We start from the raw sequence: 23449 nt of genomic DNA, 5'->3' as shown, positions 1-23449 counted from the left end.
AGAAAGGTTTTGTTGTTGTTGTTGTTGTTGTTTGGTGAGGAAGATTGGCTCAGAGCTAACATCTGTGCCAATCTTCCTCTATTTTATGTGGGATGCCACCACAGTGTGGCTCCGTGAACTATGCTAGGTCTGCACCCAGGATCAGAACCCACGAACCCTGGGATGCCAAAGTGTAGCATCCAAATTTAACCACTATACCACCGGGTCAGCCCTGATAAAGGATTTTTTTCCCCCGGACAAGAATCATAGAATGTTGTTCACCAGCAGAACCACAAGGATTCTTGACTTGCGCTGTCCAATATGGTAGCCATTGGCTGCACATGGCTATTTAAAAATAATTAAAATTAAACAAAATTTAAAAGCCACTTCCTCAGTTACAGTAGCCACAGTTCAAGTGCTCAATAGCTACATGTGGCTAGTGGCTACGTTATTGGATGACACAGATATAGAACATTCCCATCTTCATACAGAAACTTCTATAGGACAGTGCTCTCCTAGACCGATCTTTTGCAAATGAAGAAACTGAGGCCCATAGAGGGGACATGACCTCGCCAAGCATGTTATGGGCCGAGAACAAAGGTACCAGACTCCCAGGCCTGACTCATTGTTCCACTCCCTGCTGCCTCCTTCTTCCATGCCTCTCTGGGCTCCCAACTCAGAGCCCCTAGTGGGCCCAGCATGTGGGCCAGGCGGCTGGGCTGGTCCCAGGGGATGTTTGTGACTGAGCAGAGCTCCAGATGCTGCACATTCCTGGTAGGGTCAGACCTGCCCCGCGGCATTCAGGGAATTAGCTTCTCTGACTAGCTACAGATCTTTCCGGAGCTGCCCTCTTCTGCCCAGCCCAGGGGGCTGTTTGGCTCTCTGAGCAATCTTATTGCCTTGGGTGAGGCTGAAAGCCTGGGCGGATTCCCTGCTGGAGAGGTACTTCTGCTCAAGGAGGGGTTGGAGGGAGACAGGAAATTGTACCCCTTGTATCTTCCAAGGTCTCCAAGTCCAGCACAAGGGGCATCTGGGAACAGGGTTTCTGCCTGCCCAACCTTGGGGCCGCATTTGGCGGGAACTGGATCTGCCTTCACCTGCAGCCCTGTGGGGTGGCGGGATGTAAAGAGCAGGGAAAAGGGGCATCCTGAGGTGGGGGGGGGGGGAGAAGCCGGGGGAGGGGGCGCCCGGGAGCGCCCTGACCTCGCCGGCTGTTGGGAGGCGGAGGGTATGGGGGTTGGGGGAGAAGAGGGGAGTCTGGCAGCCAATGGGAGGGAGGATCTCGTTTCAAAAGGGTTAACCCACAGCCAATGGGAGCTTGGGGGAGCGGATCCTGCTCACTCCATTCAAGAATCCCAAGTATTCAAGATGGACGGCAGGGAGTGTGGAAGGAGAAAGGGGGCGAGGGGGGAAGAGCGAGATCGGCAGAGGAGAGGGCGCAGCGGCCGGCCGGCCCCCGGATCTCAGTCCCGGCGGGCAGGTGGAGGGGCGGCCGCGGGGGATCCGAGCCCGGCCGGGGAGAGGGGCTGGCGGGGTGCGAGAGGGCGTGAGAGACGGGGAGCGAGGCCAGGGAGGGAAGCCAAGAGGGAGGGAAGGGCAGAGAAAGAGCCCGGGAAGAAGGAGGTGGCAGGCAGAGGAACGTAACGAAGAGCAATGTGTAGGTATCGTGAGCTCCCAGAAGGGTAACGCCACCGATTTTCGGTTTTATTCTCTCTCGGGGAGGGGAGGGGGGTGGTCTGGGCTCTTTCTCTCGTCTTCCCTCTCCCCTCTTCATTCTCCTCCACTTGGGGGCATCTCTTCTATTTTTTCCTTTCGGAACAACTGTAACTGGGAAGCACTAGGCATGTCTTGCTGGGGTGGCTTCACTGTCATTTTCCAGTCGGGGGTGTGGTGGGGAAGGGGTGGGGGGCTCTGCTGGGCAGGGCTGAGGCTGGGCCATCTGTCCGTGCCCGGGCGTGTGTGTGAGGGTGTGGGGCACAGGGGACTTGGCGGGTGTGTTCAGAGGGAAACACAGTGGCCTGAAGGGCTGGAGCAGGGCAGGAGTTCTGCATCTTGAGAAGTTGTGGGGGGAGCCAAGGGGCCGTGTGTGGGTGTGAGGCCCGCTCCTGAGCTAAGGGCTGTGGGGTATTCAGGAGTGCGAGGATGTAGGGGAGCCGTGTGCTCACACTCCAGTGCTTGCTGTTCTGGTAAGTGTGTAGTGAGGGCTGAGTTGTGCAGCAAGTATGGCTGGGAGTTCGTGTGCGCGCGTGTGTGGTCCAGCCTCGAGGTGTGTGCGTGGGGGGCGGGGGGGGCACAGTTGGGTGTTGAGGGAGAGAGCCCCTCACCCCCCACTTCCCCCCTGCCCCTCTCATCTCATTCACAGAACAGGGCTTTCAGGACCCTCCTGGTCTCCTCCTCCTGTCGCCATGGCTGCGGGGAGGGGGTGGGAGGAGACAGTTGGGGCCAGCCCCTGCCCCTGCTGCTCCAGCTAACCCTCCACCTGCCCTTTCTCTCCCTTCCACAGGCAGGGCCCCATCCCCTGCTGCTCTGGGGGGCAGGGGCCGGAAGATGGTGGCCAATGAGGAGGGGGAGCGGAGAGAACTTGAGCCGGGGCCTCCCCTCCCCCATTTCCTCCTCGGTCTCTACACCCGCCTCTGGAAGGAGCTGGGGGATGGCTCCTGGGCCTAAGGTGGGGGAGGGGCCCTGCTGGCTGGTGAATCGCAGGGCCCGCTCTGGAATGAGTTGGGTGTGAGAGCCGAGGGGATCTTGGCTCCAGGCCCCTCTCTTTTTTCTCTTCGAGGAGGGGTCTGGGCACGCCTTGGCGAAGAATCTTCCCCTAGCCTCCCTGCAGCTTGCCGGGCAGTCCTGCCTTTGCCCCTCTGCCCCTTGTTGACATGATCCAGTTCCCAGCTGAGACTGGTTTGCCCAACCTAGGAACAGAGGCCTGGTGACTGACCCAGCAGGGCCTTGGTTTCTGTCCATTAGAACTGTGCAAACTGTGGGACGGGGGCCCCATGTTTGCAGATTACAGGAGCAAACTCTGCCTGGGAAGCTGGGGGAGAACCTCTCCTGCTTCCTGAGGCGGGTGGGAGGAAGCTGGAGGGGAAGCCCAGAGGAAGAGCTCCCAACTGGAATTCTGTCCTCCATTCCTCCTGCTGGCTGTGGCGTGGGGAGGAGGGCATCTCTCAGGGGGTCACTCCATCGGCCAGAGGCCTTCGTTGATGAGTGCATCCAGGAATCACCCCACGGCCTCTGCCCCTCTGGGCTGCACACAGTTCACCAGGTCAGAACTGGCGTTGGGCTCTCAGGACCACAGCTCTAGCCAGGAATGTGCCACGCTAGAGCTCTGAAGCTTGGCTGTCCAGGTGTCCCTCTAGGGCAGTCTTCTGACTTTGGGTTTTAATCAGTCTCAGGACTGTTATCCAGGGTTTAAGTCCCTACTGCTAGGATAGGATGGGGAAGTTCTGGGCGAGTTTGAAGACTCCCTCATGGGAGTCTGCATAAAACAGGAAGCAACTCATTCTAATCCCAATGCCCACGAAAGCCTGTCCCTAAGGCTCAGTACAAGAGAGGGAATCAGCCTCACCATTTTGTTTGATGCTGCATCCATAAAGTGGATTTTGAATTCCTCTGAGAGGAGATGCAGGGGTGGGGCTTCACCTGCAGCTTTCACCTCCAGACCTGGAAGCTTCTCTGTGCTGCCTGAGGACCTGTGATTCTACTCCCCCACCCTCTGGTCCTGAAACTCCCCTTCCTCTAAATTAAAAAGGAGAGAGAGCTTGGAGTAGGGCAGAAGAGAGGGTTCGGCGGTCCCAGTCAGCAAACTCCTCCAGAAGGGAAGCTGGCAGATACAAATCCAGATAAACATAGCGTCATGCCAGTGTCCCCAAATTCTTGGGATTTCTACCAGTCACTTCCTGTGAAGATTGAGTGTCAAGTTTCAGCTGCCTCCTTAGACCCTGTCCTTCCACCCCAAAACCTCAAGAAAAAGGTAGTCTCGGTGTTGGGAAGGGTGTGAGGTAGAAGGCAAAAGGAGGAGTGGAGAGAAAATAGAGGATTAACACTGAAAACGGAAGAGAAGGGGCAGAGGGGGACCAAGAGAGCTGAGTGGGCCGGGGCCTGGGAGAAGGGGTGAGGAGGCAGGACCGGCATGCCTCTGCTGCGGGCCGGAGCTCTTTTCACATTGTGCTACTGTCTGCACCTACCACTAGCAGTGCAATGTTAAAAGGGCATTGGCCATGTAGTGCTCCCCAGCGCCGGCTGCCTCCTCAGCATCGAGACTTCCTCTCCCATCTGGGCACCAATCAGCTACCCTGGTGGGGATTTGGGAAGCCTCACTAGTCGTAATCATACCAATAGCTCACATTTAAGGAAGCACTTCCACATGCAGTCCGTGTGCTGGACGCTTCATACATTATGGTGAATCCTAGTAACTTCTTGGCAAGTAACATCCCCATTTTACAGATGAAAAAACTGAGTGCCAGGAAAGTTTAAGTAGTATGCCCAAGGCTGTACAGCTCTTAAATTGCGGAGCCTAGCTATAAGACTGATAGCTCACCCTCATCTGGAGAGGTTTGAGGACCTTGTCTCAACTGGGAGATTGCCTGAGCTGTGGGGTGGAAGGTTTTGATGCCATCTGCTGGTTGTATGAGGGTATCTTCCAAGGTTTCAAGCCTTTAAGGATGAAAGTGGTGGCTTGTTGACTAAGGAAGAGTTCTCAGGCATCCTGGGATTGGAGGGTGGGTGGAGAAGATTGGGAGAATCGCTGTTAGGACCAGAGTAGAGCTCCATGAGAAAAAGGGGATGCACAAGAAAGGAAACAGCTAACCTGAAAGGACTGCTCCCCAAGGACAGGTGTGTGCCCCTGGCATTCCACACCTGCAGCTCCTTCGCTGGCTCTTGGGGCGTAGAAAGGAGACCTCATCTCCACCTGCCATTCCTAGCACAACCCCTCTTGGGAACAGGGTATTTAATAATGGTGCTTCTCAAGGGTACACCTGTCTGGGCATCCAAGATTTGGAAAGTACTGCCCATGGCCTGATCTTAGAGATTAAACAAGATCCCTTGAGCCAGGCCCACAAAATGATTCTTCCAGGAGAGATGACAAGGAACTTGCGAGCAATGACTGTGCCATTTACTTCTCTGTTTCCCACAGTACCTAGTTGGCTGAATAAGAACTTGTTAAAGTAAATTGAGAGAGAGGCAGATTTGGAGAGCTTTACAAAGGCAGCAAGTTTGTGCCTGATTTTCAGGGTCAGAGCTTGGGGCTGGAGAAGCCGCCCTGAACTTTGGTGCAAGAAGTGGGACTGAGAGGGACAGGGTTTCTAGATCCCTTGCTGGAGCCTGAGAGGCGGATCTCTAGGCCTCACCAGGCATGTAGAAGCTGAAGACGAGACCGACTTCCCGGGGCCTCTCAAATGGAGGTGCTGGACATCATTCCTTCGTGGCTTGCATTTGCCTTCTTTGCACCTCCATGTCTTCCAGTTCTCTTCTGCCCTTCTGCCCAGACAGGGCTTCTCCATTTTGATGTTAACAACAGTATTTGAGATGGCACAGTTCGCTTTATGTCCTTTCCTTCAGTCTATTAACATCTCTATTTGAGCCTCTTCTCTGGGCACAAAACAGCCATTTGATGATGCCACTCCTTGTTGAAAAACAAGACCTTTTCAGTGTCTCCCCAATGCCCTGGGGATGAATCTAGATTCCATAAACGGTTTATGGCCCCTGTCTTTCCTGTGTCATCTCATCTCTCAACCACTTGCACCTTTACTCCAGCTATAGGAAGCTTTTATTTCCTCAAATTAACTGGAGCCACTTGACTCACCAGTTCTCTTTGCCTGAAATATTCCTTCTCCATCCACGCTTCCCCTTTACTCACTCAACCTCAAGTGCCATCATAGTCATCACTTCTGTGGAGCCTTCCTTGACTCCTCAAATCTAGGTTAAGCCTCTCCTATGAGCTCCTGAGCTCATGTCGCATCCCTGCTCAGAGCCCTTGACACCTTCTACTGGAATTGTCTGTTACTGTTTGTCCTCCCACTAGACTGAAAGCTCCATGAGGTCAGGCCCTGGCTGCCTTGTTCTCCATTGCATTCCCAGTGCTTTAACACAATGCCTGGCGAATAAGAGGCGCTCTACAGATATTTGCAATACCAATGAATGAATCTAGAAATAACAAGCTAGCTGACCAAAAGTGATTTTTATGATGTGTACAGTCTTGCCTGCAGTGGTTGGTGACCCAACAACAATAGGAGTTTCACATCACTGCCAAAAATTCCACTTGGGTCACACGGTTGGATTGATGCTGCGATTTTGAGCTGTTTTGTTCCACTTTGTGTCAACTGCCAGGGCAGCACCTTGGCTGATTGATTTTTCTTTTTAGCCTTAAGTGAGGCCAGGAGCTGACCAAAATGTTACACCGGGCTGAGAGGCAGTGGGACGCAAGAACACCCTTGTTCTCGCATCAGCCTCTTCCAGGTGCTCAGTCCTGGACTCAGGCAAAAATAGATTCATTATCAAGGGCTCTGGAAGACGAGCTGTTTTGGATGCTCCAGCTGGAATACCACTCACAAAAGCCATCCCTCTTACTAAGCAAAAGCTCACCTGAATGCCCATCCCCTCTCAAAGCTCAAGTGGAGTCTTTGCCACAGACAAAGCAATTGCTGCCCCCTAGTGGCACACAGGGACAGGCCCCGGGGATGTGTGTGACTAGACAGCATATGATACCAGCTTGAGGAAGGAAAGTCAGAGGACAGAACGCCTCACAGTTGCCCTTTTTATTAAAAATAGACCCAAACACTTTATGTATCATACAAAAGTTTCATTCGCTGGTGGCAGCCACGAGGAAGCCTGACCCCGCAGCATTATTTTCCCACCTCCCCTCCAAAGGACTGGATTCCAGGGAGCAGTGGCTGGACCTCGGAGAATGCCCGTAAAGACTGCTCGCTCTGGACCCGGCCATCTGGGGGTGGGGCTGTTACAGGGGCAGCTCTCCCCACCCCCACCCAATGGTGAAGGTTAGATATCCAAAGTGCCTCATCAGTGCCAAGATAAACAAGTGGAGTGAAATGGAAACCCCTGTAATTCTTTTATTTTTTTCCCAGGGCCTGGGATTTGGGATTTTTCCTTCCACCCCCAAATCCTTTCTTCTACAAATGGGGGTGGGAAACTTTCCCCCCGAGAGATTCTGGAATCTCCCTGCATCTGAGGCCAAAATTTCACTCCAACGCAAGCCTCTTCTCTGCTATTCTGTGGCCAAGCATCTACCAGCCCCATGACTCAAGGTTTGTCCTCTGTTCACTCAAAGAGGTGGAGCAAAAACGTTCCTCCTAAGGTCCTCTCTGCCTGAGTCTACGCCCTGCCATCGCCTCGATTTTCAGGACCTTGGGGCCAGAAGGACCCAGAACCATCCCTTTGCCCCAGTTCTGTCTCCCTGACTGCTGCCCACTCCTGAGCCTTGAACACCCCTGGGGTACCCCAGACCCCTATTCCAAAGGGGCCTGGGAGTGATGGGTGGAGGCGGGGGAGGGGTTGGTGGGAGCTGGGTTCCCCCCAGGGGTGGGGCAGTACTCATGCTGGTATGGACTGCTTGGCAGGGCCAGGGGACAGGTGTGGGGAGGGTGGGGCATGCGGAGGAAGGGCACAGCCTGCCTGAGCCCCTCAGTCCCAGCCGTTGTCCTTCACCATGTGTGACATTTCGATGATATACTTCCCTTCCTTGTATTTCTGGCTTGTCTCAAAAGCGTGTTCCTGGGGGAGGGGAAGCAGTGACTGTAGGACAAAGTAGTTCCCCCCTAGGCCCTCCTAGTGCCACCTGTATCATTCCTGCTCCCAAGGGTCCCCCGCCTACTCCGATCCCTCTTCCCTCTTTGGACTGTGCAAAGACCTGATGTGGTCAGTGGGGCTTGGAGGGCCATGGAGACTGTCCACTTTAGAGGGTGGGCCTCTCTCCAGGTACTTACATATTTCCAACCCAGTGTGGTTTTGCAGCTTTCGCAGAAAATATCAGCTACTGAGTGGAGCCCAGTGAGCAGGAGGCGCTGTTCAGCTGGCCCACAGCCCACGTTGACCCTGTCTCAGGAAACAGGAAGGACCCAGCACCCAGTACGGTCGCTCTGTCAGTCCAGCCCCCAAACAGCCCAAAGGAACTTCGATGGGGAGAGATCTTAATCTGCCCAACTGGAAGCCCCTGCCTTCAGCAATCCACCCCTGCATGACTAGGGCCCGGGCCTTCTAGTGCTGTGATGATTCCAGTTCTGCCCAGACTCCCCACAAAGGAAGTGCAGACTGAGTTTCTGAACCTCTTTGCAAAAGTAGAGGCAAAAGCAGAAAGCGCAAGGCCACCTTCTGATGGCTCACCCCCTTTCTCCACAGAGGAAAATTCACACACACGAGCACACATGCCCAAGGAGAGGTAGACTCACACGGAGTTAAACAGGTAGGCTCGGCCATGGCTCCCTTGGAAGGACTGTGGAGAACAGAGGACAGACAGTGACTACGGGGTAGTCCTGGGTCCCGCTGCCTGAATCTCCCAGGGGCATGGAGGAGGGAGAACGGGCTTCGCTGCCTCAGCTCCAGGTGATGTTTGGACAAGCCTGGTGGGAGAGAGGAGAGGAGTGCCGGGCCCCCACTTGACATACCTTGGAAATAAGCTCATCATGTTTGGCCAGGTGTGCGCGGCAGTGGACGCAGCTGTAGGTGCGGTGGCAGCGGGGCAGGTAGCTGCGGAACGTCTTGGTGGGGAGGCAGGCAGGCCCTGGGCCAGGGTCACAGCTAGGCATGACTGGCTGGAGGACGATGCCCTGGCGGGCAGGAGGGGCTGGCGCCGTGCAGCCCCCACACAGACGGTCGCAGGTGAAGCAGCGGAGCAGGTTGGCTAGAGCCGTGTTTCAGGGCAGGAGAAATGTGGGGGGGCTGCCCGGCCAGGGCCCCCCCAGACGTAAACCAGATAGAAATAGAAGTCACCTGGGAAGAGGAGAAGGTACATCAGGAGAGCCGTGACCTCGTGAGGAGCCCCTCCTAGGGAATGGAGAAGATGGGGCTCAGCTCACCTCTGCCCCTCCTTCCCCCATCACCATCAACCCTCAGCGTTCAGTAGCTCCGTTTCTCCCTGTCCCCTGGATTGACGTCTGTTCTGCTTAGCCTGGCAGCAGTTCCAGGCCTCTGGTGCCGTAGCCGGGGAGGTGGTATCTCTCCCTCCTGGGGCGGGAGCAGCCTCTACCATTTTCCACTGAGAGCAGCCCGCTGGCACAAACGCTGCCATGGGAGCAACGTCATCTGCAAGTGCTCTCTTGATTTTCGGTTCTTCTGTGAGGATCTGCCTCCCACACGCACTGGTAGGCTCTGTGTCTCTGGGGCTCAAAGCCTTTGAAAAGTTGGGGATGCCTGGCAGTCTTTCTTTCCCATGGCCTCCATTTGCAATGCAGTCGATCCTTCATACATTTTGTGTGGGAGGGAGGGCCGGGCGTGATGGGAGAGAGGAGGACAGGCAGGCAGGTACACATACCCTGCTTCAGCCATCTCCTGGGGCTGGGATCCTGCACTCTGGGAACTAGAATGTGGTGGATGTCTCTGGGTACCAAAGACCTCACACGTGGCTGTCACCCAATCCTGCACCTTGTTCCACTCATTCCGGCCCAGAAGCAGCGCCTATCTGTCTTAGCCCCTGGGCCTCTCAGTTTCTCTCTACTACTCTCTACTAACTGTTGCCTTAGCCCTCAGTCAAGGGCTTAAGCATCCTACTGTAGGGGAGACTATCTTTCCTTCAGGCAAACCTAACAGCTGGAAGCAATGGGAAATGGGGACGGCGTCAGGGAGGCCAGCACTCCGAGGCCAAGCAGGGCTGTATGGTGTAGTGTGGGAGCAGCGTCTACAATGGGCAGCAGCAGAGGGGACTCTCTTATTTTCAAAACCTGTGCTTTGGGATACAAGGCAGAGAATGCTTCTTTCCACCTTCTCCCTGGGGCAGGGACAAATAGCAGTGACTCTGTGGGTGACAGAAGATAAAATAATGCTGGGTTCTGATTAGGAATCTTGAGGAAGATGTTCAGACTCCAACCCCAAAGCGGCTGAGGGTGCTGGAGGCAGAGGATAAGAAGGGAGGTGTCCACTGTTGGTTCTGATAAGCAGGTGACGTGCTGCCTTCTCCTTCACAGGGCCTTCGGGCCCCTTGTGAGTGGTTTAGCCCAAGTGTGGTTCAGAGATGCCAGCTGGGTGCTCTGGCAATGCTAGGCCACTAAGCAGAGCAGAGGCAGCATGGCTCGAAGTAGCTGGGGCAAACAGGCTCTTGTGCTGTTCTCTGTGGTAGCCGCTAGCACCCCATCTGCTCCAGCTTTTCATGGGGCCTCCAGGCAGTCTCCACAAGACCCGCAACAGAGACCATCTTCAGTTTCCGGTCCTCTCCCCCGGCTGGGCCCCGGGAAGACACCTTGTGCTGAGTTCAGGGTGACATTGGGCTCTGGTGGCAGAAAACGGGCCCTCCTCACCCGCAGAACACTGTTCGGCATCCCCTTCACAGGTCTGCCTTCAACTTTGCCTGCAAGTTCCCCTCTGCCGCGCTGCACCTAGCACACCTTCTTCAGGGGGCTCAGGGAGGGGGCTGGCCAGGTCCCTGCTCTCTGGCTCCTTCCCCAGCCTCCGGCACGCCTCCCTCCCTCTCTCTCCCGTGCTTCCCCGGCAAGGCAAGGAGAGGCAGCACAGAAGACCACAGAATCACTCACAGGACCGGGAGTGGGGGTCATTTCTTCCCCCATGTCGGATCACAGGGAGAAGCAAGTTGGGCAAATGACAGGGAAAAAACAAAGGCAAGCTAAGTGCTGGGGAGAGGATGTTCCCCCAAGTGAGATGGGGCTGGACCGTGGGAGGTGGGGGAAAGGGGGGGCGGGGGGGGGGCTGCTGCTGAGCAACCAGTGCTGACAGCAGAGGCGCCGGAGGCGGAGGCTCAAGGAACCAGGTGCGAATCCTGTGCCTTTCTGGGGTGGGGGGGGGAAGGGGAGGGGGACACCTGCTTGCAATGGGTTTTCTCATCTGCTCTGAGGCTCCGGCCCCCCCCCTTCCCCACCCCGGGCTGACATTCTCGGCATGGTATGGTCCAAATAACTAGCAGCTCAGCCAGCTCCCAAGGCGGGCTTTGGGGGTCTGCACCAGCAGCAAAACAATAAACAGTGAAGCCTGATGCTGCAGCCAAAGTTGCCGGGAAATAAGTGCGGGAACCGCCAGAGCTTGGAGAGGGATGGAGGAGCTGAGAGAGAGGAGCGGAGGCAGCGGAGAGGGGGAAGGGAGGACAAAGGGTGGATGAATAATGCTTTTGCAAAGGGGAGAAAGCAACACGCAGCAGGAGGAGGAAATTTGCAAAGGGAAAAAAAATTTCATTTGGAGAAGGGCTGCCCCCTCACCTTGAGGTCTGCTCCAGAGATCTCCGTCTATCTCTCTCTCTCTCTCTCTCTCAATCTCTCTGCTCACTCTTCTCTCTTCTCTTTCCGCTCCTTCAATTGGGAAGGGGATGGGGGCGGGGGAGGGCAGTTGGGGGCTCAAGACTGGGGCTGCAAAGGTGGCCAGCTGCTAGGGGGCCAGAGGTTGTCTCTCGTCTGTACCTCGGTCTGTGGGTGAATGTAGCTGTGTGTTGTGGAACTGCATCATAACACTGTGAGTCATCCATCCCCCCACCCCCCTCACCTCCCACGTCAGAGCAGGGCTGGGAGACACAGGAGGCGGGTCGGAAGGAAGGGAGGGGGCAGGCAAGGAGGGATGGGGCTGGGGGAGTGAGGTAGCGGGGTGGAAGCAGAGGTATGGGATGGGGAGGGGGGCGCGCGAGAGGTGAGGCTGGTTGCTGAGGAGGAAGGCAGTGTGGCCAAGGAGATAGAACCTGGGGGAAGGACAGGGCTGGGCAAGGATGGAGTACTGGTGGCAGGGCTGGACGAAAGGAGGTGGCAAGGCTGGTGACGGTGAGAGATGGATGCAGAGAGTCAGCCGCAGGCACACACATTCAAGATGATGCATTTCCCATTTCAGCTCGGACGGCAGCCCTGACACAGGGAAAAGAAAGATATATTAATTGTCACATATGGCAAACTGTGCCCCTAAGCTTGCACCAGGCACTTCCAAGCCTCAAAGCCTCAGCTTAATCCCCTCGAAGGAGTCATAGACTAAATATATGATATCTCACATGCAGGAACCTCATCAACTACCTCCAAATTACTTGTGCTTCGTGAACAGAAACACCTCCATTACATAAGGTTCTCTACTGGGCTGTAAACTTTTTGAGGCAGGTCCTCTGGGGAACTCCTCTCTGCATCCCAGGACTGCAATGCCTAGCGCAGAGCCTTGCATACAGAAGATGCTCACAAAACAGCGGTTGAGCTGCATCTTCAGACGTGGTCCAAGTGTCTGGCTTTGGTCTCAAAGAGACCTGAGTTGGAAACCCAGCTCTGCCAATATACATACCAGGAACCAATGGGCAACTGACTGATCCCTTCGTGCCCCAGTCTTCCTCTTCTGCTAAATAATGCTAATATTTACGTCATGGAGCTGTGAAGTTAAGTGAGATAACATGTAAACACCTAAAAAGTGCCTAAAAAACACATGCTAGGCTCTTAGTGAACAGTAGTTACTGTTATTGCAAGACTGTTCTCAACTTAATATCCCTAAACCCAGAGAGGATTTATTATTAGATTCTGATATGTTGAGAATATATGCTGTTTTTCTATCAGCTTCCAGTTATGTTTTATTTGACTCAGAATATTTCTCATGGAGCGTTGCCCTGTGCATGTCACTAAAGTATGTGGACACAGAACATAACCTCTAAAATTAAAACTCTGATTTCTGACAGAGGCTAACATTCAGGAAATAAAGTGCGACAAAGATAGTTACTTAGAAAGGACTGCTTGTGGGTGGTTTGTTTTTCTTTTCACATGTAAGGAGGGGAGAAAATTAAGATAGGGAAATGTGGTTAATGGGAGGCATTAGTAACTGGGTATGAAAAAATGACAGGAGGGGCTGGCCCCGTGGCCAAGTGGTTAAGTTCGCGCACTCCGCTGCAGGCGGCCCAGTGTTTCCTTGGTTCGAATCCTGGGCGCGGACATGGCACTGCTCATCAAACCACACTGAGGCAGCGTCCCACATGCCACAACTAGAAGGATCCACAACGAAGAATATACAACTATGTACCGGGGGGCTTTGGGGAGAAAAAGGAAAAAATGAAATCTTTAAAAAAAAAAAGAAAAAATAACAGGAACCCTGAATATTCGATCAGGGAAGATTCTGGGGTTTAAGGTAAATTCTGAAAACACAATGTGGGTATTTTCAGTGATATTACCAGAGGTTTGGAATTGAGAAGGAGAACTGGGTAAGGAAAGAGGAGAGAAGTGTTCTTGTCTGGGCAGCAGATGGGAAAGGAAATGTAAGTGGAGGAGGAATTTGAGGAACCATTGTTCAGGAAAACACTGGCAAGTGGGGAAAAGGAAGATGAGTAGTTTTCAGGGCAAGGATTGAAAGTTTGGAAGCAAAAAGGATACCAATTAATTTAAATTAACAGAGGAAGAAAACCAAGATTTTGGTGGAGAGAAGAATGAAAAAGACTTATGAGGTCAGTGTTATTTGAGAGTGGGATGGAAATGACAGGAGTGCTTGGTGAGAGACTCAAAGTGAGGAAAGAGAATGTAGGCAAACACAGATGCTCTTAATGTGTCCTGACTCTGTTGAAAAAGCAAACTGGAGAGCAGTCTAAATGGGGGAGGGGACGGTTTTTTTCTCCCTAAATTTGAGTTGAGATGGCTATATCCAAATAAAGATGATTGAGAAATTGCCTCAAGGGGGAGAGTGTGGAGGCGAAGAAACAGATCTGGGAGGTAGATTGTATGGAAACAGGGGAGGATGAGGTCACTCAGGGAGAAAAGTTGCAATTAGAAGACTGAAACTAAAGTTTTGAAGAATGGTGAAAGATTAGGGGATACTTAATGGTTTATTGGAGAACTAATGAGTGAATGGTGAGTGATGAAATAATTAAAGCAAACCATCAAAGGAAAAACTGTGAGAAGTGAGAAGTGAGGATGGCACTGTTAGAAAGTGAGTGCTAAGGTAGAGCCAGTGGGGAAAAAGGCAACCCAGAAAATCTTCCCAGGCTTCTCAAGCAGTATTAACCATGTGAGCTGTGCTGAAAAATGTACTCATCTATAAAGTGGGATGACAATTATAGTATATACTTCACGGGATTCTTGTGAGGATTAAATGAATTAACACCCATAGAAACAGTAAAGCCCATAGAACAGTACCTGGCATCTAACACTATCTAAGTATTCGTTGTTGTTGAAAACTGGACTCGGACGCCAAAATCCTGGGTTTGAGTCCTAGCTTGGGCAAGTCCCTTCAGCTATCTTAGTCTCCTCCCTCAACTGAAGTTGGAGATAATAAAACTGACTTTACAAGCTGGCTGGAAGAAGATACCTGAAAGGGATTAGAAAAATGTAAACTACTGTACAAATGGATGGCATTATTATAGCCCCCCAACCTATAATAAAAACTTAGGAGCCACCATCAGATGCTTTCTATGTTACAGGCATTGTGTTTAGTACTTTACAGGCATCATTCCGTTAATCGCCAAACCAACTTTAAGAGGCTGGGTACTGTTATTATCCCTATTTTACAGAAAGAGTTTAAGCCTTTGATTTGCTCAAAGTCACACCGGGAGCAAGGGGCATGGCAAAGAATACAAGATTCCTAAACCCAAACTCGCGAGAAGAGGATTATAGACGTGGCCCAACCTGTTGCCTGCGGGGTAGATGATCGGCCTCGTATCACTGTCAGGGATTTAGGGATGGAAACAGAGTCTCCAACAAAACTCCGTAGGAGAGAGGTTGTTGGATAATGACTGACATATATATAGTCTAAATGGAAGAAATTCTTGGACTTTTATTTTTTTATTTAAAAAATATTTTTAATGCCCTCTCGGTGCCAAGCACTGTGTCAGGTAGAGGATGATAGCCCAGGTTAGCCCCTGACAGGCTGTTTTCCTTCCCTGTCCCTACCCCTCAGTTTCCTCGTGTCCAAATGGGGTTTTGCTAATTTCCCCCGCTCCAGGCGATCGTGGGACCTAGACCGTGAGTCCACCTCCTTCCCGCCGTCCTTTCCCTTTCTAGGCTCCAGGTGAGCGAGAACACTGGGGCGAGAGTGCACAACCGCCGCGCCTCGGTGACCATTGGCCTCTTGGCCGGGCCCCGCCCCCGTGCGGGGGCGTAACTGCCACTCCTCTGGCTGGCTTCGCGAACAATGACGGCCGCCGCCCCTCCCACTTTCGGCGTCACGATCAAAACAATCCTTTAACTACAACTCCCAGAAGGCCGAGCGGCGGCGCGAGCTCAACCACTCGCGGCTGTTCCAGCACAACTACATTTCCCAAGGGGCATCGCGCGACCGCGTCTCCTCCACTGCGCAAGTGCGGAACCGCCTTTGTTTCCGGCGTGGGTCTGTGGGAGCGTGGCTTGTAGGTGGGTTTAGGTTCTACCTGCAAGTGCTTCTTGGGTTACCCGTTTGGGCTCGTGGCTGTGCAAGGTGAGATAATAACCTCAGGAACTCAACTGTGTGTAGCTTCCTGGGGGCCTGGGAGGATTTCGATGTCTGGGGAGGCTGGGACAAATGCTGGACCTAGAGCTGCGGTCGGGATCGGAAATAATTCTTCCCTATTCCTCGGCGTTTTCTAGTTTACGAGGTAATATTTTCTTCCAGTCATCCCTCTTAAGCACCAGAACAACATTCTGAGTGAGGAAGTGTAACTGCCTCCAGTTGACAGTTGAGGAAAATGCTGAGAGAGGTTAAGTGATTTGTCCAAAGACACTACTAGTACTTGCTGAGCGGAGCCTTAATGCTCTTTTCTAAGTCCAAACCCGGTATTCTCTTCTTTGCATCCAGATGGCAGACGCCCTTTCTTGTTGACTAAGAGGACTGGGGAGTGAGTATCTATTAGCGTTCTTAAGTCTAGAATATCCCAATAGAGTGGAGAAGGGAGCGATGAAAGTGATGTAATCAAGTCTATCAATCTGTAGATAGAGTTTTTTTCTTATGTCTGAATGATTTAGTCACTCGTATTTGTAGAGGTGCCTATAGGATGTCAAGCCCTATTCTAGGTACTGGAGATACAGCAACAAATGAAAATGCCCAACCTTTACATTCTAGTGGGGATAGAGAGAGAGATGGTGATCCAGAGATGAGAAAAATAAAGCAAGGTAGGGGTGCCGGCCTGGTAACATAGTGGTTAAGTTCGTCTGCTCTACTTCAGTGGCCTGGGGCTCACTGGCATGGATCCCAGGCATGGAGGTACATGCCGCTCATCAAGCCATACTCTGACTGTGTCCCACATACAAAAATAGAGGAAGATGGGCACAGATGTTAGCTCAGTGACAATCTTCCTCAAGCAAAAAGAGGAAGTTTGGCAACAGATGTTAGCTCAGGGCCAGTCTTCCTCACCAAAAAAAAAAGGGGGGGGGAACATTGGTTGGAGCATTTTTTTTTTTTAAGATTTTATTTTTCCTTTTTCTCCCCAAAGCCCCCCAGTACATAGTTGTATATTTTTCTTAGTTTTGGGTCCTTCTGGTTGTGGCATGTGGGACACCACCTCAGCATGGCTTGATGAGCAGTGCTAGGAGCCCAAGAACTTAACCACTCCGCCACCAGGCCGGCCCAACCAGTGGAGGATTTTGAACAGAGTCCCAACTATGTTTAGCTCTGATACTTAATTTGTGTTCTAGGTACAGCAGCTACACGGAAAAGATGGGAGAGGAGGCCAGTGATGACAAGAAGCCAACAACTAAATTCGAACTAGAGCGAGAAACAGAACTTCGCTTTGAGGTGGAGGCATCTCAGTCAGTTCAGTTGGAGCTGCTGACTGGCATGGCAGAAATCTTCGGCACAGAGCTGACCCGAAACAAGAAATTCACCTTTGATGCTGGTGCCAAGGTGGCAGTTTTCACTTGGCATGGCTGTTCTGTACAGCTGAGTGGCCGCACTGAAGTGGCTTATGTCTCCAAGGATACCCCTATGTTGCTTTACCTCAACACTCATACAGCCTTGGAGCAGATGCGGAGGCAGGCAGAGAAGGAAGAAGAGCGAGGGCCCCGGGTGATGGTAGTGGGCCCCACTGATGTGGGCAAGTCCACAGTGTGCCGTCTACTACTCAACTATGCAGTGCGTTTGGGCCGCCGTCCCACTTATGTGGAGCTGGATGTAGGCCAGGGCTCTGTGTCCATTCCTGGTACCATGGGGGCCCTCTACATTGAGCGGCCAGCAGACGTTGAAGAGGGATTCTCTATCCAGGCCCCTTTGGTATATCATTTTGGCTCCACTACTCCTGGCACCAACATCAAGCTTTATAATAAGGTCAGAGCCAGAGCGAAGGTGGGGTGGCGGGAAGGGCTGCTATCAGGGTAGGAAGCTGTGCAGAAGTTTGCTAGTTAAAACTGTGTTTGGGGGCCGGTCTGGTGGCGCAGCGTTTAAGTTCGCACATTCTGCTTCAGTGGTCCGGGGTCCACCGGTTCCGATCCTGGGTGCGGACATGGCACTGCTTGGCAAGCCATGCTGTGGCAGGCGTCCCACATATAAAGTAGAGGAAGATGGGCACCAAGGTTAGCTCAGGGCCAGTCTTACTCAGCAAGAAGAGTATTGGCGGCAGTTAGCTCAGGGCTAATCTTCCTCAAAAAAAAACAACTGTGTATGGCCATCCCTTTGCTCCCCCTCAGCTGGAATTACCGCCACATGATTTTGGAAAAGACAGTTTCAAATATAAGTCAACTGCAGATGGTTAAACGTTTCTGTGGACCTATTCTTGAGTCATTTATTAGATTTCCACTTAGGACGTGAAACAGGAGACAGAAGAAACATAAAATAAAAATTAAATCCATATTATGGGGTCAAAATCACAGCCATTAAGAACGTCATTTTTGGGGCTGGCCCCATGGCTGAGTGGTTAAGTTCTCGTGCTCTGCTTTTGCAGCCCAGGGTTTTACCGGTTTGGATCCTGGGTGTGGAGATGGCACCGTTCATCAGGCCATGCTGACTCGGCGTCCCACATGCCCACAATTAAAATATACAACCATGTACTGTGGAGCTTTGGGGAGAAAAAGAAGGAGGAAAAAAAAAAAAAAGATTGGCAGTAGTTGTTAGCTCAGGTGCCCATCTTTAAAAAAAAAAAATGTCATTTTTCTTGTACCTAATACCACTTATTCTAAAGTGGGACAAAACAGCTATAGGTTTGTTCATTTTTGTGTTTTTTCCCCCTCACCTTGATCCTTTCTTCTGCAGATTACATCTCGTTTAGCAGATGTGTTCAACCAACGGTGTGAAGTGAACCGAAGGGCCTCTGTGAGTGGCTGTGTCATTAACACCTGTGGCTGGGTCAAGGGCTCAGGTTACCAGGCCCTGGTGCATGCAGCCTCAGCCTTTGAGGTGGATGTGGTTGTGGTTCTGGATCAAGAACGACTGTACAATGAACTGAAACGGGACCTGCCTCACTTTGTACGCACTGTGCTGCTCCCCAAATCAGGGGGTGTGGTTGAGCGCTCCAAAGACTTCCGGCGGGAATGTAGGGATGAGCGTATTCGTGAGTATTTCTACGGATTCCGGGGCTGTTTCTATCCCCATGCCTTCAATGTCAAATTTTCAGATGTGAAAATCTACAAAGTTGGGGCACCCACCATCCCAGACTCCTGTTTGCCTTTGGGCATGTCTCAGGAGGACAATCAGCTCAAGCTAGTACCTGTCACTCCTGGCCGAGATATGGTGCACCACCTCCTGAGTGTGAGCACTGCTGAGGGCACAGAGGAGAACCTTTCTGAGACAAGTGTGGCTGGCTTCATTGTGGTGACCAGTGTGGACCTAGAGCATCAGGTGTTTACCGTTCTCTCTCCAGCCCCTCGCCCACTGCCTAAGAACTTCCTTCTCATCATGGATATCCGGTTCATGGATCTTAAGTAGGGATCAGCAGGAAGCCTTGCTGCCTGGGGTATAGAGATCTGGCCGTTACCAAAGGCAGATGGACTGGGGTTTGAGACTCTATTGAGGCCAGGCTGACCAGGAAACGGTGGACTAGTAGGAAGCATATATTCTACCTCTTAAAACAGGTGGTGGCGGCCTAAGTCTTCTAATCTTGACCCACGAGGAAAACCATGAGAATATAATTGATTTCTTAGATCACCTAAGGTGCCACTTTGAACTCTCTGAGGCCCTGGAGAATCCCATTTCTTTCACTGTGCTACTATGCGGACTAATTTTTAGGACGGGTTTTTTTATCACTGCTTTATATTCTGTATAGAGTACTTGTTATCTCATTTATCCAGGATGAAAGAGTGAATTAGGAGGATTCCTTCCAATAAAGTTCAAACTTGGGGAAAAAATATATTTTAATAAATATTTTTGCCATATCACAGAAGTTGGTATAATTTTTTAAAATTTTGTTTCTCCCCCTAAGCATTAGAGAAACATTATTGGAATGATTTATTGCTAAATGCTTAGAGGAGGGGAAACCAAGAGCCCACCTGAGAGCCAAGCAGGTGAATTTTTATGACGGTTCCCATTTCCTCTGCACTTTTGTAAATAGATGTTAAGTCTGTTGTCAGTGTCGGGTTTATAATGAGGGACTAAAGAGGCTAGTAATAAACTTGGGATGAGATTTCAGATCTAATAATTTTCCAGAGCTCATTTCTTTTCAGCTGCAGCTATCTTTCCTATTGCCTGTTTGATTAGAACCAGGCCCTAAGTCAAAGTGTAAATTGAGCTTTCCGGTGGTTAGAAGCTGGGAAAGCCCTTTCTCTTTGATCTCTTGCAAATGATTGGTGTTCCTAGTTTGGACTTGGATTATTGAATAAGTATCTGATGCCCTTCATTCATTCAGATATTTATCGAGCAACTGCTGTTTGTCAAGAACCATTCTAGATGGGGAACAAGATAGACAGAGTCTTACAGAGCTTACATTATAGAATAAACAAAGATAAGTGTTATACAGAGACTTAAAATTGGGTGATAGGAACAGTGACTGGGGGGCTACCTTAGATTGGGTGGTTGGGAAAGGCCTCTCCTGAGCAAACATTTTGAGTTAAGACCTGAGTGGCTGTGTGAAACTGGGGCAGAATCTTCCTCGTGGAAGGAAACAGTGCAAAACTCTTAAGAAAGAAAAAGAAAAAAACTTGATGTGTTCGGTGAAGGGAAAGGCCTTTTGATGTGTGGTTGAAGTGGTGAATCAAGGGGAGAGTGGTGAAATTGAGGCTGGCAGGGGCAGCAAAGATCAGATCGTGGAGAGCTTCTGCAATCAAGTGCAGTGGGAAATGATGGCAGAGGGGTGGTGTTTTAGTTCCTCAGGCTGCTATAACAAAATAACACAGACCGGATAGCTTATAGACATGAGAAAATTCTCACAGTTCTGGAGGCTAGAAAGTCCCAGATCAAGGCCCCAGCAGGATCATGTTCTGATGCAGGCTCTCTGCTGGGTTGTAGACTGTCTACTTCTACCTGTGTCCTCATGCAGTGGAAGGGGCAAGGGAGCTCTGTGGGGCCTCTTTTATAAAGGCACTAATCCCATTCATGAAGGCTCTACATTCAAGACCTAAGCACCTCTCAAAGGCATCACCTCCTAATACCATGGATCTTTGGGGGTTATGGTTTCAACATAGGAATTTTGTGGGGACACAAACATTCAGACCATAGCAGGTGGTTAAACAGGAATGGCATGATCAAAAATACATTTTGGAAAGATCACTGCTGTGTGGAAAATGATTATAGAGATAGAGGCAAGAGCAGAAGCAAGGACACAAGTCAGCAGACTTGTGGTTTCAATATGAGCATTGATGGGGGATTAGACAAGGGCAGCAGAGGTGGAGTTGGAGAATTGATTGCCGTGGGATATTTGGGAGATAAAATTGATAGGATTTGCAGATGGGAATGGTGAGGAAAAGAATCAAAGATGCTTATGACATTTTTTACTTGAGCAACTAGACAGGATATGAGATTGGGGAAACGCAGGGAGGGGATAAGGGAATATCAAGAGTTCTGCTTTGGCAATGTCAAGTTTGATCTGTTAGTCATCCATTTGGAGATGCCAGGTAGACAGCTGAAAACATGAATCTGGAAGGTTGAGGAAAGTTAAGGCTGACAGTTCATGGGAGCTATTGGCCTATGAGGGCATTTAAAGCAGTGGTTTTTGATGAAGTCACTTAGGAACTGTGTAAATGGAAATCAGGAGGCAGAAGATGGACTTTCAGGGCAATCCAATAAGAGGTAAAGTATAATGGGAGCTAGCAAAGGAGACCTGACAGTGGATCTGGGAACATGGATGTCAGTATTGACCCTGAAGAGTGCAGTCTTGGAAGAGTAGGAGAAAAAGTCCTATTGAAATATATTGAGGAGATAATATAAACTGAAGTAGGAGAGAGAACTATAGACAACTCTTTCAAAAAGCTTTGCTAAGAAAGACAGGCCTGGATATGGGGTCCAGGTAGGGTTGTTAGTTTTTTAGATAGGTAGGATGCCTCTCAGCATATTAACAGACTCTAGAGGGAGAGAATTTAATGATGGCTATTGGTGTGTTCTTGACACTATTCTGTTTTTTTCTGTATATTTTTCTTTCTTTCTATTTTTTTTTTTTTTTGCTGAGGAAGATTCGCCCTGAGCTAACATCTGTTAGCAATCTTCCTCTTTTTGCACGTGAGCCACCACCACAGCATGGCCACTGATGAATGGGGTAGGTCCACACCCAGGAACTGAACCTGGGCCGCTGAAGTGGAGCATACTAAACTTAACCACTAGGCCACCAGGGCTGGCCCTCTCTGTTTTTCATTTTTCAAGTTAAATGTCAAAGAAAAATTTCAGAAGAAAATGCAAGAGTGAAGGGAATGGGATCCAGAGCACAAGGGGACAAATTGTCCTTTAACACAAGCAGAGACATTTCATAAGGATAGAAGGGCAGGCAGCAGTATTTTTTTTTTTCAGATTTCTTTTTTTTTTTTTTTTCTGAGGAAGATTAGCCCTGAGCTAACTGCTGCCAATCCTCTTTCTGCTGAGCAAGACCGACCCTGAGCCAACATCGGTGCCCATCTTCCTCTACTGTATATGTGGGACACCTACCACAGCATGGCTTGTCAATCGGTGCCACGTCCGCACCCGGAATCCGAACCAGCGAACCCCAGGTGGCCAAAGTGGAACGTGTGCACCCAACCGCTGCGCCACTGGGCCGGCCCCATGGCAGCAGTATTTAAACATACAGAAGTCATTGGTGGTTTTGGTGCCGAAAGACAGGGCATTCCTCTCCGATTACGTCTCAACTCAAGGGTAGCATTTTACTTGTCTGCCTGTTTGTTTACCAGTGAGTTGAACTAAAAACGACCCTGTGGGTTTGCCATCTATCAGCATGAGGAAAGCCAAGTGAAGAGGATTTGAAAAAGTATAGATAAACTATACTAGAAAAACCAAAAGGTCTAACGACATACATAGCAAAGTAATTTATTTGAAGTCTGGTAGTCTGGACATCCCATTATTTTAGCCTAGATTTTACTGTGCAATACTTTTCAAAAGTGGCTGCCACTTTAAATCTTAAGTTCTATTAAACGTCCTTTCCAGGAAATATCTTGCATAATCCCAAGGAAAACTCGACAAGAAAAGGGAATCTCTCTCTAAACCTTGGGATAGTGATTATGCAATCATTAGTGCTCTTCCAGCTAAGAGGTAGGCGTCCAGTGTCCAAGGGCAGTTTAGTCTGTGTGGCTGGATGATGGAAGGTTGAGTTTTTATTCCCATTTAGCACTGTCCAGCCAAGAGAAAAAACAATTTACATGTTCTTAGACTGTTGAAAGTAGGAAAAGAAAGATGCCTAATTTGTGAAGTTAGGGAAATGAAGTCTTTTTTTTTTTTATTCTTTCCTTTTTCTCCCCAAATCCCCCCAGTACATAGTTGTATATTCTTAGTTGTGGGTCCTTCTAGGTGTGGCATGTGGGACGCTGCCTCAGTAAGGCCTGATGAGCGGTGCCATGTCCACGCCCAGGATTCGAACTGAAGAAGCACTGGGCCACCTGCAGCGGAGCGCGCGAACTTAACCACTGGGCCACGGGGCCGACCCCGGAAATGAAGTCTTAAAATCCCAAAAAAATAGATAATAGAAACATGAAATTTGATTTCTTCTTAAGGAAACAAATTAACCTGATTTACAGGCAGAAAAACCTCTATAAATAAAAGAAATATTGTACTCCAATAATACCTGTTATCTTTCAAAAATATTTAAAAGATTTCATTTAAAAAATTACTTTATTTGAGGTCATATTGGCTTTACCATTGTGTAAATTTCAGGTGTGCATTATTATATTTCAGTTTCTGTGTAGACTGCCTCATGTTCACCACCAGTAGTCTAGTTTTGGTCCATCATCATACATATGTGCCCCTTTACCCCTTTCGCCGTCCCACCACCCTCTTCCCCTCTGGTAACCACCAGTCAGTTCTCCTTATCTATGTGTTTATCTCCCACATA

At 50.4% G+C, this 23449-nt stretch overlaps 2 protein-coding genes across 5 annotated transcripts; one reads left to right on the top strand and one right to left on the bottom strand.

Moving 5' to 3' along the window:
- Positions 1-6724: 6724 nt before the first annotated feature.
- On the bottom strand, positions 6725-11529 carry YPEL4 (yippee like 4). 2 transcript variants are annotated; one of them, XM_046644589.1, is made up of 5 exons: positions 11352-11529; positions 8598-8922; positions 8382-8425; positions 7920-8028; positions 6725-7707 (listed from the first exon to the last, which is right to left on the bottom strand). In XM_046644589.1, exons 2-5 carry the CDS (start codon positions 8736-8738, stop codon positions 7618-7620), a joined length of 384 nt encoding a protein of 127 aa, XP_046500545.1. In that variant the 5' UTR covers positions 8739-8922; positions 11352-11529; the 3' UTR covers positions 6725-7617. The 2 variants fall into 2 exon arrangements, with proteins under 2 accessions (XP_046500545.1, XP_046500546.1); XM_046644590.1 differs by lacking the exon at positions 11352-11529 and adding an exon at positions 9009-10564.
- Positions 11530-15372: 3843 nt separating this feature from the next.
- Positions 15373-19366, top strand: CLP1 (cleavage factor polyribonucleotide kinase subunit 1). 3 transcript variants are annotated; one of them, XM_046644586.1, is made up of 3 exons: positions 15373-15501; positions 16695-17322; positions 18244-19366. In XM_046644586.1, exons 2-3 carry the CDS (start codon positions 16717-16719, stop codon positions 18913-18915), a joined length of 1278 nt encoding a protein of 425 aa, XP_046500542.1. In that variant the 5' UTR covers positions 15373-15501; positions 16695-16716; the 3' UTR covers positions 18916-19366. The 3 variants fall into 3 exon arrangements, with proteins under 3 accessions (XP_046500542.1, XP_046500544.1, XP_046500543.1); XM_046644588.1 differs by having other exon boundaries at positions 15400-15501; positions 16701-17322; XM_046644587.1 differs by lacking the exon at positions 15373-15501 and adding an exon at positions 15519-15658.
- The last annotated feature ends 4083 nt before the right edge of the window (positions 19367-23449 follow it).

The sequence above is a fragment of the Equus quagga genome, chromosome 17 (genome assembly GCF_021613505.1).
Source record: "Equus quagga isolate Etosha38 chromosome 17, UCLA_HA_Equagga_1.0, whole genome shotgun sequence".
Lineage (NCBI taxonomy): Eukaryota > Metazoa > Chordata > Mammalia > Perissodactyla > Equidae > Equus > Equus quagga.
The sequence above is the reverse complement of the archived record's forward strand: the minus strand, read 5'-3'. Positions and strand labels throughout refer to the sequence as shown.

Bases quoted from the DNA above. Each gene is read 5' to 3' on its own strand.
- YPEL4 (XM_046644589.1), bottom strand. From the start codon at position 8,738: ATGCCTAGCTGTGACCCTGGCCCAGGGCCTGCCTGCCTCCCCACCAAG. The intron at 8,426-8,597 runs GTATGTCAAGTG...TGTTCTCCACAG, and splicing joins ATGATGAGCTTATTTCCAAG to TCCTTCCAAGGGAGCCATGG. The intron at 7,708-7,919 runs GTAAGTACCTGG...CCCCTCCCCCAG, and splicing joins CCACACTGGGTTGGAAATAT to GAACACGCTTTTGAGACAAG.
- CLP1 (XM_046644586.1), top strand. From the start codon at position 16,717: ATGGGAGAGGAGGCCAGTGATGACAAGAAGCCAACAACTAAATTCGAA. The intron at 17,323-18,243 runs GTCAGAGCCAGA...TTTCTTCTGCAG, and splicing joins ACATCAAGCTTTATAATAAG to ATTACATCTCGTTTAGCAGA.